The sequence below is a fragment of the Hemicordylus capensis genome, chromosome 3, assembly GCF_027244095.1.
Source record: "Hemicordylus capensis ecotype Gifberg chromosome 3, rHemCap1.1.pri, whole genome shotgun sequence".
Classification (NCBI taxonomy): Eukaryota; Metazoa; Chordata; class Lepidosauria; order Squamata; family Cordylidae; genus Hemicordylus; species Hemicordylus capensis.
The window spans coordinates 133,797,327-133,814,349 of NC_069659.1; the positions used below are offsets into that span (position 1 = coordinate 133,797,327).

Here is a 17,023-nt window from a genome sequence, read left to right on the forward strand (position 1 = left end):
TTCCCGACAGCTCTTTCTAGATTCTAAAAGGATAATTACAGACGGTGAAGTAATGGCTCTGTGAAGGTACAAGATTTGGGGAATCAAAATTGATAAGACTTCCTCTCCTTTTGCTTTAGAAAGGTAGAACAAGCAACTTATCTCACACTCTTTACAAACACAAGATTGGTAAGAATGAAAAAGGTCTGTTGTATTGACTTTTAGGACCCAAATTCAGACTTGTTTAGGTTCTTTGACTGCAAAACTAAAAACCATTTGCAAACACAGTGGCTGGCATCCAGACTAATTTTGTGCATGTCAAAAAAAAAAAAAAAGTTGCGCACAACAGAAGAGGAGAAATTTTTATTGATTTCCCCTTCCCTCAGCAGCTCATGATGCTGAGAGACATACTTGTTGGAGGCACAGAGGGTCACAGAAGGAAGGAACAAAAATAAACAAAAGTCGTGCCTCCCCTGTTGCGTGCAACATTTTTTGGCATGCCCAGCATTAGTTTGGATTCATTGATTTCCAAACACTACATGCAGACAGACAATCGCACAGCTAGGGGAGAGTGGGCTTGTGTCCACACCTTGCGTGCACCAGCCATCACACGCAGGGGGTGTGGCCAGCACCTGGAAGGGCCAGTGCGGCATTCCAGAGCTCATTTCCCTGCCAGCTTCCTTGTCAGCTGGGTATCTTTTTCCCTGTTTCCCTCGCTCTGAGTGAGGTATAAAACACCCAGCCAGCAATGATGCCGCCAGGGAAATGAGCTCTGGCTGGCCCTTCTGTGTGCTAGCCACACTCCCTACATGTAACATCACTTGCAGCGGCATGGCTGGCTCTGCCCTCCAGAGCTCATTCCCCAGGCAGCTTTGTTGCTAGCTGGGTGTTTTCTTTGCTTCAGGGAGAGAACAAAGAGCAGCATACAGTGAAGCCAGCTGGGAAAGGAGATGGCTGGAACTGGGTGGGTGGGGGAGGAGGCCCCCTGAACCCATCCATCCAATTATAGCTCCATCCTTGCACACACATTTAGAAATCAGAAGACTGTTTTCTGGGATTTTTTAAAAAAAAAAATACTCATACCTTAAACAAATCATACACTTCTTCTAAGTCTTCTGGAGCAATGGAAACATCTGGAATAACAACTCTGAGCTGAAGAGAAACAGAAATTAGTTTAGTAAAAACTGATATTACAATTGGTACAGGTGGCCCTCATTATTTGTAGGGGTTTCGTTCCCGCCAATTTCCACAGATAATGAAACCGCAGATAAAGAAACCTTAACCCTATGAGGATTGAGGGGTTAGGTTCCTAAGCACACTGAAGTGTGCTGAAAATCACAAGAAAAAGCAGGAGAGCAGAAATATGGACAGTACCTTGTTCACCAGCAATGCCCCCCAAATTTCCAAATCCTCCGATTTTTGTTCCATTTTAGGGTTTAAAGAACAAACCAGAAAAGAGCCACAAAAATGACCCCGCACTACAAAATAGTGGCAGGGAATGATGCCAGCAGTCATTTCCGGCCACTCGAGAACCAGGGATAGGCCAAAATAAAAATAGGTTGCTCACCTGTAACATTTGATCTGGAAGTGATCTGTTGCAGTCATAAGAGTGGGTTCTGCACCTGCACTGGGCCAATCAGGCAGAATTGACTAGCTCCTCAAAGTGCTAAGCCCCACCCCTGCACATGGTGCACATGCTCAGTTTGGGCGGGCTAGCATTTTCTCCTCAGTTCCTGGAGAACCAACACTGAGATTCAAAAATCATATGGAACCAGTGTACAGTTCAACAAGATAAGTTGCGCATTTCAACTTTCAAACATACAAATTGTCACTTCACATACTGCAGCGGGGCCGGCGGGAGGGTCTTATGAATGCAACGGATCACTACCAGATCAAAAGGTACAGGTAAGCAACCTGTTTATCAAGATCGTGATCCATTGCACTCATAAGAGTGGGTGACTAACAAGCTGTCAGTCTAGAGGCAGATGTAGTATGCCAAGGTAAGACCCTTTTCAGCACACCCCTCCCGAAATTGGCCTGAGCTGCAGAGCGAAGGTCCAATGTGTAATGCTTTACAAAGGTATGCTCAGATGACCAGGTTGCTGCAGTGCTGATGTCTCTGAGCTTGATGCCTGCCATGTGGGCAGCAGAAGTAGCATAAGCCCTGGTAGAGTGGGCCAGTATGGTTTCAGGAGGGTCCACTTTTTGATGCTTGTAAGCCATAAAAATCAACTCCATGGTCCAGTGGGAGAGTGTCTTGGTATTTGGTAACCTTTCACGTTACCTTTGTAACCTACCAAAAGCCATTTAGTTTTCCTATAGGATTTCGTCAGTCTTGAATAGAAGAGAAGAACACATCTCACATCCAGAGAATGCAATGAGCACTCGAGAGGTGTAATGGGATTCCCCAAAAAAAGGTAGGTAAGATGTTGTCACAATTAATATGAAAGTCAGTAACCACCTTAGGCCTGAATTCAGGGTCCAAGTGAAGCACCACCTTGTCCTCATGAAACTTTGCATCGGGGACAGCAATACAAAGAGCATTTACTTTCTGACTCGGTGAGCCAACATTATGGCCAATAGAAAATCCATTTTCAGCGTTACTAGTTTAGGAGTCGCCATAGCCATGGCCTCAAATGGAAGCTCTGTCAGGGCTAATAGGACGAGGGACAGGCTCCATTGATCAGTAGGCTGCCGGATCAGTGGGTAAAGGTTGTTCAAGCCTTTAAGGAATCTCTTAGAGTCTGAATGAGAGAAGACAGTTTTCCCATCCCATCCGAGATGGCGAGCAGAAATAGCATCCAGGTGGACTTTGACGGAAACATTGGCCAGGTTCCGATGCTTCAGAGATGTGAAGAAGAATAAGATCTCCTGGGAGGTAGAAGACGAGGCAGGAAGTTGTGTTGCTGGGCATAAAGCCTGCACAGCTTCCACTTGCTGTTGTAGTTGGCATGATTAGACTTCTTTCTGTCATTAAGAAGGATGTCATTCTGGTGCCTATCCTCCACGCAGTCAGGTTCAGAGTCCTTAGGTTGGGATGGCGGTGCCCTCTGCTCTCACAATGAGGCAGATGCCTGTGACAACCTTTTGACAGTCTGAGTGCTTGCTGAAACCATGGTTGCTGGGGACACCATGGAGCAATCAAGATGCAGTTTGAAGATTCCTGCAGGATTTTCTCAAGAACTCTGTTCAACAGGGGGCAAGGTGGAAAAATGTATAGAAACCTTATACCCCAGTTGAATTGGAAAGCATCCCCTCTGGAGCAGCAGCCAATGCCAGCTCTCGAGCAGTACTGGGGGCACTTTTTGTTTGTGAGTGTTGTGAATAGGTAGACTTCCGGTGTACCCCAGGCCCAGAACAATGGTTGGAGTTACTGAAAGTTGACCTCCCATTCGTGTTGCTGTAGATAAAGTGAAGACCTTCTGAGATGGTCTGCTAAGGTGTGCTCCACTCCTTTGATGTGGATTGCGATCAGGCCTATTTGCCGTGCTATGGCCCAATTCCAAATTTGCAGAGTAAGCATGCAAAGGGAGCGGGAGACCATACCTCCCTGATGGTTTAAGTACGCAATCACTGTAGTATTGTCCAGGCTGATTAGGACAACCTTGCCTCTGAGGGAGGGCTGGGAGGATTTGAGAACCTGAAACACCACCAGGAGCTCTAAAATGCTGATGTGCATCTGGCATTGGCTCAGAGACCACAGACCTTGAGCCTGAAGATCCCCACAATGGGCCCCCTAGCCCCATAAGGATGTGTCTGTCATCACCCAGGCAGAAGGTTGAGGTACCTGGAAGGGGACTCTGGATGGCAGGTTGACTTCCTTGGTCCACCATTGAAGGGATAGGAGGATTGGCAGAGGAACTGTCAAGAGCATCTGCACACAGTCCACATTTGGACAAAATACAGATAAAAACCAAAGTAGAAGACACCTGAGACGTAGCTTGGCAAAGTGCACGGTGGAGTTGCACAACACCATTAGGCCCAGTAGTTTCTGAACTTCGTGGGTTTTTTGTCTGGGTTGCATCATGAAGGAAGTTACTAGTGCCTTGATGTGGAAGAACCATTCTTCAGGTAGAAAAGCACACTGCATCCGTGCATCGAGAACTGCTCTTATGTAGTCTATGTGCTTGACAGGCTGCGGCCTGGACTTTGACCAGTTGACCTGAATGCCCAGATCGTCAAGCAAATTCAGGACTGTCAAAACTTGCAAAGCTAACTCGTCTTTCTGTCTTCCTGCCAGGAGCCAGTCATCAAGGAACAGAAAAATGTACCTTCGGCCTTGCACCCGAAGGTGAACCACAATGATGGCCATGCACTTTGTAAATACACAGGGTGCTGTCCAAACAACAGGACACTGTACTGGTAGATGTGGTGATGGTAATAATGCATCTCTTCGTTTGGAGAAGTGTTATGGGAGGGCACCACCTTGAGAGGTGGTTCATCAGGATGTTCAGATGAACTCAAGGTAGAAGACGTAGACGAACCAGAGTCATAGTCCTTCATGAGTATCATGGTACGTGGTCCAGAAGGAACCAGGGACCTTCTTCTTAGACACTGTCTGAGTGGCAGATGTAGTCGTGTCATGGACAACAGTTTGAGTTGGTTCACTTTTTTGAGGTCGAGGCACTTACACAGTTTGAATGTAGATGCAAGTGAGTAGGATAGGATGCTTCGGTACTGTAGCTTTCTCTAAAATTGGAGGAGTAACCTGTGTTGATATAGAAGCCATAGAAGGAGCTGGCAGCAGCATCAGATTGAGCCAGTTTGATGTCAAGACTGATGTCGTGGCCGGAACAGGCAGGTCGGGGTGTGTGTGTGACTTGGGTATCCATGGGGACCATCAGCGTTGACAGTTGATGTCGAGCCTTCCAAAGCTTGTAATCTTGGTAGTCTGATGGGAGCCCAGGGGAGCATAGGTGTGCCTGAGTTGCATCTCCCCAACCACCTTCACACACCAAACCCTGTGTGGCAGCATAGCTTCTCATGCCTTTCAAGGGGAGTGGACTAGAGGGTTGTGGTGTCGAAAGTCAGCCTGCCACAGAATGAATGGGCTGAAAAGCTGAAGGAGCAGAAGAGCCAGGCGTTTTTGGTATCAAGAGGTCCCCTCTTCCTCAGTGTTCGAGGACCTAGTCAATTCTGCCCGAACGGTCCTGTGCAGGCACAGAACCCACTCTTATGATTGCAACGGATCCAGATCCCTATTTTCACCCTGAGAATAAAGAAACAGGGTTCCTATGACTCAACTGTGGATACACCAAATCGCAGGTAAAAGCACTTCTCTTAGTAACTTAGGGCAGCAAAGCACTCTATTAACTAGGTGTTTCGCAACAATTGCTGTGCTTTGCCTTCACCTTGTCTTAGATTCTTGTCCCATTATCTCAGATCTATTTGTTTAATGTCTACCCTAAACAGATTAACATCATTTTTTTCCTTTAAAGATAGTCTCAAGTTTGCATTGTTCTATTATAACTAGTTCCAAAATGCCCTTGCACCCTCTACTTTTCAGCTTCTATTAAAGTTTCTACTTTTACATGAGCCCAAATGGCCACACAAGTATAAACACCAAATTTACCTGCCCTCAGGCCAAGATTTCCTCTCTATGCCCTGCCTGTGGAATAGACAAGCAGCTTCCCATTGGAAACGTTGAGGGGAAAGGGGGCGGAAAGAAGTGGCAAGTCTCAAATAGCCCTGCCCAGCCCCACAACAACTCTAAAAATCAGACTACTCATATTGGTGGTTGCCATTCATTTTACTTCAAGGTGACTCATTATCTTCCTTTTACAAATTATTCACTGGGCCAGATTATAACATGTACATTTATAAGCGATGGAGAAGAAGCCTGTGTTTATATATAGCTCTGGCATCTTATAAAATAAGTGAAACATTTTGGACTTTGAGAACTCACCACATTTTGTTTAGTGGTTTCTTCATGACTCTGCAGAACACGAATCCTGTGTTTATAGCGCATATGCTCAATTTGCTCTACGGAATGGTCCCCAAATTTCTGAAATACAGAAAGAAAGTTTTACTTTAGTCTGAAATGAAGAAGTACATGATTCTACAGAATACATTCAGTGTATTTCTAGAAGAACTTAAAAAGGGTCAACCAGAGTTATGCTCTGTTGCTTCCTGTAAGAGAAAATCACTGGTTTTTATACTTAACACACAAGAACAGAGCACTTCCAAGCTGTGGTTAGAAAGAAACTCACTAGCTACTGCTTTCATATCTACCTCATAAGAATCCCGAATTAGGTCTGCTATTTCAGTTATAGGACAGAGTTCCAGATCATCGCTGAAAAATGCATGCTGATTCCCAATCAGTGGCAAAGGGCTCTCCTCATTCTTAACATGATCTAAAAATCTGAAGAAAGAATGTTTGTTGCAGTATAATACAGTAGTATAGTGTTCTCACTTCCTTAGTATTGTACTAGTTTTTCCTTCTCAGGTTTAAAAAAAACCCTGATTGAACCTAATCCAGGCAAAGACTAAGGTTGAAGTTGCTCCCAAAAGAGCACAACTCTCTGTGAAACCTTCAACCAGAGGTTTACTGCTCTAGGCAAGAAACGGAAAAAAACACTGATTTAGTGCTTCCAGATACAGCCTTCTGCACCAACAGGAAGATTTCATATCCTCTACCAGGCTTCTGGAAGCTTTAGTACTTTTTGTGGGAAACAGGTATTCAGAATTCCTAATGAGCATAGCAAGAAAGCCTTGTCATTAATCGAGTCTTTTGCTTCACTTTATTACTATTCAATTAGCAACCAATAGTGTTCACATTTTTTAAAGCAGCACTTAGATTGTTAGTATGGCAAAATTAAACATTAACAGAGAGAACAATACCTGCTAAGAATCATCAAGGCATGCCCATCATCCTTGCTGTTACACAGCTCCACAGCATTGGCCTCAAGAATAGCCAAACCAAACTGGAAAATGGCTTTGATCCCATCAAAGAAGAAACAATCTACAACATTAACAGCACTTTCAAGGGGCATGATACTGAGAAAAAGAGTGAGAAACCATGACAAGGAAACAGAAGCCAGAGTGGAGAGGTCTTTCATGTGTTCAGCTAGTTCTGGAAGCCGCTCTTTGATCAGCTCTTCAAATACAGACTGGTCTACCTGAGCACCTGAAAATCACAGATGATCAGTTTCAAAGGCTGGCATTATTACTTGACTGTATAATCAAATACAATTCATCACTTAAAACAAAGCAAAACCAAGACCATCTTGACTTGTCAACCAATATCTGCCTAGCAGTAGCTTATTTATGAATTTAAGTCTCACTTTTTGTATCTGTCATCTCACAATACTGAGTTGTCAATGTTTATGATTTTTACACAAAGAAGGAACTTCCATTTGAGAACCTCTGTGTGGGACTACAATCCTGAGAAGCCCATGCATCCTCCCAGACATGCAGGCTTCCCAGGGAGAAGTTCAGCTCTCTCTGCAAGCCCCCAAACTCCTGAACGTTGCTGCACTACCTAACCGTCCCTGTGTCAGTGCTGGGCAGTCAGTTAAAAGGCCCCACCACCAACAGGCTGCCCTGGGCACTTGTCCCATGCACTAATGCCTCCTGGGTTATCTGATTTTCATAGGCCTAATGAGCAATTCTCACATGAGTAAGAGCCCCTGGTGGCGCAGTGGTAAAACTGCCGCCCTGTAATCAGAAGGTTACAAGTTCGATCCTGACCAGGGGCTCAAGGTTGACTCAGCCTTCCATCCTTCTGAGGTCGGTAAAATGAGTACCCAGAATGTTGGGGGCAATATGCTAAATCATTGTAAACCGCTTAGAGAGCTCTGGCTATAAAGCGGTATATAAATGTAAGTGCTATTGCTATTGCTATTGCTAATTCCCAGGGGTATAAAAACAGAGACAAAGACTCTCACCTATCACTCGGTGATTAAAGTAATCTGGAAGCATCCTTTCACACACAGCAACCAGCAACCAAAAAGCTTCTTCCTCTTTGGCATACAGCAACAAAACAGAGGTTAATATATTCATGGACTGTTAGGAGGTCAAAGAAGAAAAACTTAGTTGCAGTGTCACACCTTTCGAAAACACTTAAATTAATTCTCACGCTCTCTTTTTTAAAGCTTTTAGACGTCTCAGTGCCAATGAAAAGAACGAGCTCACAAGACTATTTAAAATTATCCCAATTTTAAGACATTAGGTTGGCAAGTTGTCCCTTGTGGCAATGCCTAACAAAAAAATAAAAGGGGGACAGAGTTCAGATAGGAGTTTTCATATTCAACAATCTCTTTCTACACATTGAGGCCTAAGATTCTAGAGCATGAGAGGGTTCACCTACCTATTGAGGGCCTATTGCATCTTTACCTGGCAGTATCCAATTTTGGGGTTTCTACATGCATAAGCTGTCAACACTCTTCTTAAAGCAGCTATGCCCGTTTCATTCTGGAAGGCAGGGTGCTCAGGTAAGGAGCGATGTAAATCACGTTCTATTTCCTCTGTTGCTATGCAACACATGCCCATGGACACCTCCACTAACTTTTCATAATAACCAGGATGGGAATACAAATCAGTCACAGCATCTGAAGGTAAAGGAAATGCAAAATGGAAGATTAGTTACAAATTCAATTATCTATCTATGAGCGGCGGGGAGAGGGCGTGGGAGAGGACGCATGGCGGGGAGAGAGCGTGCCTGCCCCCTCCTCGCCACCCGCCCGCTTCCCGCCGCTCTCCTGCCCGCCCCCTCCCCCCCGCCCACTCAGTCACTCACTCGCCCTCTACCCACCTCTCTTCCCTATCTGCATATGGGAAACCCCACTGCCCAATCAGGCCGCCACCAATCAGGGCAGCAAGCATGACCCCAGACACGCCCCCCGCATCTGATGTCAGACGCGGGGGCATTATTTCGGTCCCAAATGTGGCTGCCTGGCCCCATTTGGAGCCAAAATCATTGGCAGCACGGCTGGAGTGTCTCCCTGCCTTAAAGGAAGGGAGAGCTGTTCCGGCCAATCTCTCTCCTAAACGGTGCCACATGGCTCCGTTTGGAAGGGAGATCGATCGGCCCCGCAGCGTTGGCAGCGAGACAAGGAGCGGCTCTCCCTGCCTTTAAGGCAGGGAGTCACTTCAGCTGTGCTGCCAATGATTTCGGCTCCAAATGGGGCCGGGCAGCCACGTCTGGGACCGAAATAACACCCCCACGTCTGACAGCAGAGGCAGGGTGTGTGTGTCTGGGGTCATGCTCGTGGCCCCTGACTGGTGGTAGCCTGGGTTCTTTGAACCTGTTTGCCCAATGGTGGTTCCACCCCTGCAAATTAAAGGGGCAAATTCTTAATTAACACAACTCTGCATGCTTCCTGTGCTGGACAGGAAAAACACAAAATCTCTCTTTAAAAAGAGATGGAAGAGAGACACAGGGGATTCCTAGCTCATTCATTTGAACCTTTCTACCCCATGGTAGACTCTTGGTAGACTCCTGCCAGTGTCCGGGCTGTAGGCTCTGAGGTGCATGCAGAGTTCCTTCTAATCATACATAAAGGTTAGTTTTAAACTTCATCCTTCATAGCTAAGCTCATCAACCACCTGACCTAAAAACATCCTGAAGTCAGGATTAAGACAGCTTGCTTGACTTTTGAACAGCTGTTTTTATATGTTTAATAGCCTATAAACTGTTCCTTTGCTTCATAATCAATAAACTAGATTTTTAATCCTTATTTTATCATAAAGCTGACTGTGCTGAGTTAAATACTGTGTTCTGCCTCTCCCACATCACTGCTCAGACCGCAGGCTACTGAAGAGGCTCTGGGACATGTTACAGTATATATTTTTGAGGTCACCCCTTTCTTGGGCTACAAAGGGGAAAGTCTGTATTAACACACGAAAGCCTTCATAGTGGGCTCAGGGAGAGCCGTCATTTTTTTCAGGCATTCCGCTGGCCTGGTCAGCCCAAATGGCTGATGGTGGCAGCAAAACCTATTTAAGCAACCAAGTTAGGGGTGCCCAGTTGAGGTGTGACTAGTCCAGGCTCCCCCTTCTTCCATGACAATACTTCTCGGCCAAAATGACATAGGTTCCTATGGTTCCTAACATTCAGCAATGTTTTTCTATGACACACTAGCACTAGCCAGAAGATAGAACTTGACTCTAAATACGTATTCTTCCTAACAATTGAAGAGCTTGAGCATGTCTATGGGAGAAAGAGTTGGGCAGGCCAGGAAGTCAACTGGAGAACTGGTAGGCAGACACTGATATGGCGATGGAATGAGAATATGCTATTATAGGGGATGAGAGGTAAGGCAGTTCAAGTCTAAGCATGAATGGCCCCCTTTGCTAAGCAGGATCCATCCTGGTTTGCATTTGAATGGCAGACTTTGAAGCTATTCTCACGACCAGCAAAAACAGGGCTTGAGGTCTGAAGGCAGGGTTAGCACTACTGTGTGAAACCTCGGCAAGCTCTCAAACAGGGCTCTGTCAAAAGAGGGTCACCCAGTTCCCAGCCCCTCCTCTAAAACCAGGTTCAGCAAGCAGGGGAGGTTGCCTACCCCCTCCCAGTGCTCGTGTGGAGCCACGGAACATTGTGGGATGCTGCTTGAGGCTCCCTCCCCGGGGATACCATAGAGCCTGGATAACAGAGTGGGCTGCAAAGCAAGCAGAAGTCTGCTTGGGGAAAGCCGGTCCAGCAAACAGCACTGAGCTTCTTTAAAGTGGCAGGCACCTTGCAAATGAGCCCAAGGGAAAATATGAACATAGGAAGCTGCCTTCCACTGAGTCAGACCATTAGTCCATCCAGCTTAGTACTGTCGACACAGTCTGGCAGTGGCTTCTCGAGGCTCTCAGGCAGGATTTCCGCTCAGCCCGACCTAGAGATATCAGGCAGGGAGCTCAAATCCTTCTTCCTACAGCAGTCCTATCCCCTAAGGGGAATAGTTGCACAGACACGTCATACTATTCATTCATTTTACATTTTACTAGCTGACCCTGCACAGAGCATCTGTGTAGTCTTGCACTGAGCCTGTAGCATTGCACCCCCACAACGCTCTTGCTCGCTCTTGCCACCTCCCGCAACTCTCTCGCCTGCTCTCACTGCCCCTGCAACGCTCTTGCTCGCTCTCACCACCCCCGCAACTCTCTCGCCTGCTCTCGCTGCCCTTGCAACGCTCTTGCCTGCTCTCGCTGCCCCTGCAACACTCTCACCACCCCCGCAAGTCTCTCACCACCCCTGCTCCCCCTCGCAAGTCTCTTGCCACTCCTGCAATGCTCTTGCTCACTTTCGCCACCCTCGCTTGCCCCCCGCAAGTCTCTCACCACCCCCGCTCTCCCCTTGCAAGTCTCTTGCCACCCTGCTCTCCCCCCGTAAGTCTCTTGCCACTCCCGCAACGCTTTCGCTCACTCTCGCCCCCCCACTCGCCCCCCGCAAGTCTCTCCCCCCCGCAAATCTCATGCTCGTGCTCTCTGTCCTCCATCTTTCTGTCTCTGTCTCGCAGTCCTTGCTTCCCCCTGCCACTGCCAGGGACTGTCGCCTGCTCGCCTGACAGCCTCCAAGCTCCCTGCTCCCTGACGCTTCACGGCACAGCTCAGCCAACCATCTGCCGCCTGCAGAGCTAACTGTCCAGCTCCCGAAGCTGCCCCCAGCCTCCGAGCTCCCTGCTGCTTCACAGGGCCCCCGATCCAACTGTCAAACTGCTTTCCAGCCACCCCACAGGGCACATGGCCCATCTAGAAGAATTAATAATATAGAATATCCCACCTTCCTCCAGTGAGCCCAGAGCAGTGTACTACATACTCAAGTTCCTCCTCACAACAACCCTGTGAAGTAGGTCAGGCTGAGAGTGAAGTGACTGGCCCAGAGTCACCCAGCAAGTATCATGGCTGAATGGGGATTTTTGTGCTCTTTCCTGTCCCCTGCAAGTCACTGGACAAGAGCAGGAGTGTCCCTGACCTTGCCTGCAGCTGCCCTTGCGTGCAGCGTGGTGTAGTGGTTAAAGTGCTGGACTAGGACTGGGGAGACCCAAGTTCAAATCCCCATTCAGCCATGAGACTTGCTGGGTGACTCTCGGCCAGTCACTTCTCTCTCAGCCTAGCCTACTTCACAGGGTTGTTGTGAGGAGGAACTTGAGTATGTAGTACACCGCTCTGGGCTCCGCCGGTTCCTCCTTCCATCTGCTGGTGGAGTGGGAGTGACCGCTGGAATGACTGTCCGCACAAGGGTCACTGGTTCGGCCTCATGGCGGCAATGGCAGGGGGGGGGGGCTCACGGTGGCAGCAGGGGGCTCACAGCAGCTGCGGAGGGCCTCACAGCGGGGGCAGTCCAGGTGCCCAATTTGTCTTGGTGTGACACTGCATCCACTCGTCCACGCTCTGCACCATCATCAAGATGCAGAGGGTAGCAGTGCCCATGAGGGTGTGCAGGTGTGGGCAACACTTTGCCACTCACTCTCCCACCCTGCTGGCACTGCAAGAGTGGCAAGTGACAGCATCAGGGCAGGTGGGTGATGGGGACACCCTCCCCCACATGCCCACCCTCCTACGCCCAGAGAGGCTATCAAGGGGTGGCAGTGGCGGATTGATGGGGAGGCAGAGTCGCCACTTGGCTATGGCGGCAGTGGGGGGGTTCTCCCTTTTACCTTCTACACACACTATACAGTGGGGTGGGGGTGGGGTGCCACGGATGCCACAGCCACAGCTGCGGGAAGGGTGAGTGGGCGAGGGGAAGGTTCCCCCTTCTGCCTTCCCAAACCATGCTGTGGTGTACGGAGTGTGCTTTGTGCCTGGGCTACTTATGGGGGCATCTTGCAATTGCTCTCATCGGCATCTGGCAATTGCTCCAGGGGGCATCTGCTGTGTCCCTCCTGGATCTGAGGAGTGTGTTGGGGGTGTGTGTGACTCTTTCTTTGGGGCTGGTTGGCAGCTGCAGCTGCTCTCTTCTCTCTCCTTCTGCGCATCAGGACAGAGTTCAGTTCCTTTGACAGTGCTGCAATTGCCAGGAAAGGGTTAACTAAGGCTACCAATCAGAGAGCTACAAAGTGGGCCTGCAGCTTGGAGCCCTCTGAGTGGTCTCCTTGGGTCATGTGATCCCCCCTAGCCACTCAGGGTGCTGGAGGACCGACGTTGCAAGCTGTGGCTGACTGCTTGAAGATAACTTTGTGAAAGTTGATCGTCAGTCTCTCCGAGGCTTCACCAAATGCACGTGTGTTTGCTGTGAGGCTTGAAATAGGGTTAAATTTGTTTCCCTCTTTTCTGCTAGTCTGAATAGCTTCTTTATGTGATCACTGTAAGATGTAGGGCCCACAGAGGATGGGGCCATTCTGGGAAGAGGATCTGCACGCAGAAGTTCCAAGTTCCTTCCCTGGCATCTCCAGATAGGGCTGAGACAGACTCCTGCATGAAGCCTTGGAAAAGCTTCTGCCAGTCTGTGTAAACAATACTAAGCTAGATGGACCAGTGGTCTGACTTGGTATAAGACAGCTTCCTATGTTCCTTCTTTTGGTTCTTCATTCACCCTCAGTTGTTAGAAGTGCCTGGCAATACTCCCCCATGTTACCAAGTCAGCCTGTTTGGGAGCTCCCAGCTAGCACCCTACACCTAATTTGGAACTACAGGCTTGTAGTTTCTATTTTGTCTCTCTGAACTCACAGAATCGTGGGTTCACCATTTGCTCACCTGAGCTAACTCACAGCGGTATGTCACATGGCAGAAAGCATGGGGAAAGGTAACTAGGTCAAATCTAATTCGCGACTGAAAGAGGATGATTCCTCTGCTGTCCTCTCTGATTTCAACCCAGATGAGGAAGCTGAAGTAGACATGAGTCAATTAAGTGCCATTCTTCTAACAAGAAATAGCCAAATGTTCCCCTCCATGTTGGCACATCAGGATCAGCTCTATCTTATCACCTTTGCAAGAAGGAATAAGAGAGGTAGCAGACTCATTGCTCTCTAACAGAAGCGTTAATGGTTGGCTTGAGGCTCGGGAGATACACTTGGTAACACATTCTATCAAGACATGAGATAAGCACTAATGTGCCCATTTCACTCCATCCTGCACAGGTTTCTCAACCTATTTTCCTCAGTGTGCTGGTAGAGCACACCCAGTGAAGTTTGAACAGGACAAAATGTATTTTTATTACAGATATCACCCTTTTCAGCAGAAAGTTGTGGTCAACATTTGGCCCCAAGGCAAGATGTGGCTTATTTCTGTCCCTGAGACTACAAAGCAAAGTGTCGCTTCTCTGGATTCACCAGTTGCGAGTTTGTGTGTCTGGCCATCAGCTTATACCACTTTGCTGTGCCTTGGCTCTTGTACCCATCATGCCTTTCACCTCCAGACCAGCCCTGCTTCCAGGCCTGATCTGTGCAGCATGTTTGGCTGTGCTGAGAGACTGGTCCCTAAGATCAGACCTCCTTTGAACTTCTCCTGGCTCCCTGACACTCGAGTGGCACTCAGATCCCTGCTCCTGCATTCTACCTTCCTGCCTGTCTCAGAGGAAAGATAACCGTCAACATCGGTAAAGCAACAAGTGTCCAAACACACCACCAGAAAGGACATGAAGTATATTAATCCCTGCTCTTAAGCCTCTTGCTCCCCTCTCTAACTTTAAAGTCTAAAGCTATTCTCTACGACCGTTTCTCTGGTCAGCCTTCAGTGGATTTGATTTGGATCTCATGCCAAAATGTGAGCCTTAATCCAGTACTATTTATATTGCTAGCCTACTAGATTTATTAGATAATACTGTGTTGCTTATTAATCAAGATTTCTTTCCTGTACCCTTAAACCCTAAATAAACCTGTGTTTGAACTTCAACTCTGTCAGTCATTTCCAAGACCGAAGCTTTGCACAAATTTATCCTGAAATGATCTGCTCACTTTAAGATTTGCTGGTTCCCCACACAAGCCCCAAAGTCAGTCCAGGGTGGTTTGCCAATACCCAAGAGCAGTATCATTAACACTACTAAATGCCAGATCAGTGAGTGGCAAGACCATAGCTATCCAAGACCTTATTCTGGAAGACATGATGACTTGGTACATACCATGGAGACCTGGTTGGACACTAGACACAGTAACAACATATATTACGATTACATTCAAGAGCAAAACAATTTGAGGTGGCACTTTGACTGAAAGTGGAAGGGGACACTGAGCAAAAACGGCAATGGCAGTTAGCTACCCCAGTTAGAACCAAGCCAAATAAGCAGAGTACTGTTCACAGACTTCTTTATGTCCATCCAAAAGTGGGTTGAATTTCTGCTATTTGAGGGGAGGGAATGTATCATCAAGTGCTGAGGCAATGAAACAAAATAAAACTTATTTTGCATTGGCAGGCAAGAAAATACAATGGAACATAGGGCACAAAACCAGGAAGAGTACCTTCATTTGAATAGAGAACAAATAACGGTTCACTAGAGAAATGATAAGTGAAGCTGCTGCGGTTGTTGAACTTATGCATGAGTATATACTACTCTAAGTGGCATTTTGAGGAAGCACTGTGGCTTGTACAGATGCACTGGGCAGAAATTCATCAGGAGTATCTCTAGCAAGCAATTGGAGAGGCTGCATCTGTTGAATTTGACCTGGATGCATCTGTTCCAAACCCACTATCAAGCTAAAAGTCCAAGGCAAAGTGTGAGTAATTTGTAAAGCCAGTATAATATACTATAGGGATGTGTACGCGTCAGCATTCCAACCAGCTACATAGGGCAAGGAATGGTTCCCTTAAAAAGCAGGTAAGGAGCTCCTTACCTACTTGTTCCCACCCTGCCGCTTATCCAGTGGTGCTGCCTGCTCTCCAAAAGGCCAAGCGTGGCTGCAGTGCTATTCCCTGCAGCCTCTGTACAATGTCAGCACACAGAGGCTGCAGGGAACAATGCCACCGCTGTACACGGCCTTTTGGAGAGTGGGCACTGCTGCTGGAAAAGCGGTGGGGTGGGGACAAGCAGGTCAAGAGTGCCTTACCTGCCGTTTAAGGGAACCGCTCTCTGCCCCACCGGCAGCTGCACCAAAGCTCATGCACATCCCTAATATATTTTACTGCTCTTTCCTGCTTATATATAACACATAACTTAAGGTGATTTATTACCTTGCAATTTTTACACTTTTTAGAACATGAGTGAAAACTGTAAGCACTTTCACTCTCAACTTAAACTGAAAGATTTTTGATATTTTAATTTCCTTGGTTTTTGAAAAGGTACTAAATGATGCCAGTGCTCTATGAGTGTGTTAATTTTTTTACCATTCAGCCATAAAACTCACCGGGTGACTCTGGACCAGTCACTTATTTCTCAGCCTAACCTACCTCACAGGGTTATTGTAAGGATAAACATAACTATGTACAGCACTCTGGACTCCTTAGAGGAAGAGCGGGATATAAAATGTAAGTCAATAAATCAAAGTGAAACCACAGAGAGCTTTCACTGATGGCTTCTTGAATAAGTTAATTAACTGGCCAAGTGTGTTGTAAAAGTCATGTTAAAAAATCCTTACCTGAGAAAAGGAGCCACAGTTTTCCTCGTAAAGATTCAGGGATTCCCATAGCAACTAATTTTCTGATTTTCTCTGTTCGAAACATACAAACAGTTCTGCCATACTCAGTAAAGTGATCATTCCACAGACTCTCTTTGATTTGCTCCCTAGACTGAAAGCCAAGAAATGGTGTTAAATCAGTCATGTTTATATAAATCACAATGCAAGGAAATAGTCTTTCATTCAAAGTTTATTATTTATGTGTACTGACAGAATGTGGAAACAAAAATAGGTTTGAGAGAGCAAGCCTACATTTTTGTCACTGGGCTGTAGCCAAAGAAAACTAGTCATTATTAAGTTATTAGTGGGACTTGTTTGTCACAACTAACTTGTCTCATTGATTTCAGTGGTGCTTAGTCAAGACTACCTTTCTTTGGATAACCCATTATCTATGTGGGTCTTTTGCAACAAGGAAGCAGCTGCAGCACACTATTTTGGAAGTCATTATTCAGGTTTAGTCATGCATAGCATAGAGTGAAAGAGAGAAAGACTGAGCTATTTTCTACATAACATTTTAAAGACATTCTGTGTGAAGCAGAATGCTGTCTAGATGGACCTTTGGGCTGATC

The 17,023-nt window shown here is 46.9% G+C and overlaps 1 protein-coding gene across 4 annotated transcripts in view; it reads right to left on the reverse strand.

Annotated features, from left to right (window-relative positions):
* TBC1D8 (TBC1 domain family member 8) overlaps positions 1–17,023 on the reverse strand; it is a 104,760-nt gene that overhangs the window by 6,172 nt on the left and 81,565 nt on the right. For all 4 annotated transcript variants that reach the window (XM_053309769.1, XM_053309765.1, XM_053309768.1 and 1 more), the window contains 7 exons: positions 16,416–16,566; positions 8,314–8,528; positions 7,866–7,983; positions 6,820–7,105; positions 6,211–6,340; positions 5,885–5,983; positions 1,063–1,131 (listed from right to left, as the gene is read on the reverse strand). In XM_053309769.1, the coding sequence (XP_053165744.1) occupies positions 1,063–1,131; positions 5,885–5,983; positions 6,211–6,340; positions 6,820–7,105; positions 7,866–7,983; positions 8,314–8,528; positions 16,416–16,566 (1,068 nt within the window). The remainder of the gene's footprint in view (positions 1–1,062; positions 1,132–5,884; positions 5,984–6,210; positions 6,341–6,819; positions 7,106–7,865; positions 7,984–8,313; positions 8,529–16,415; positions 16,567–17,023) is intronic.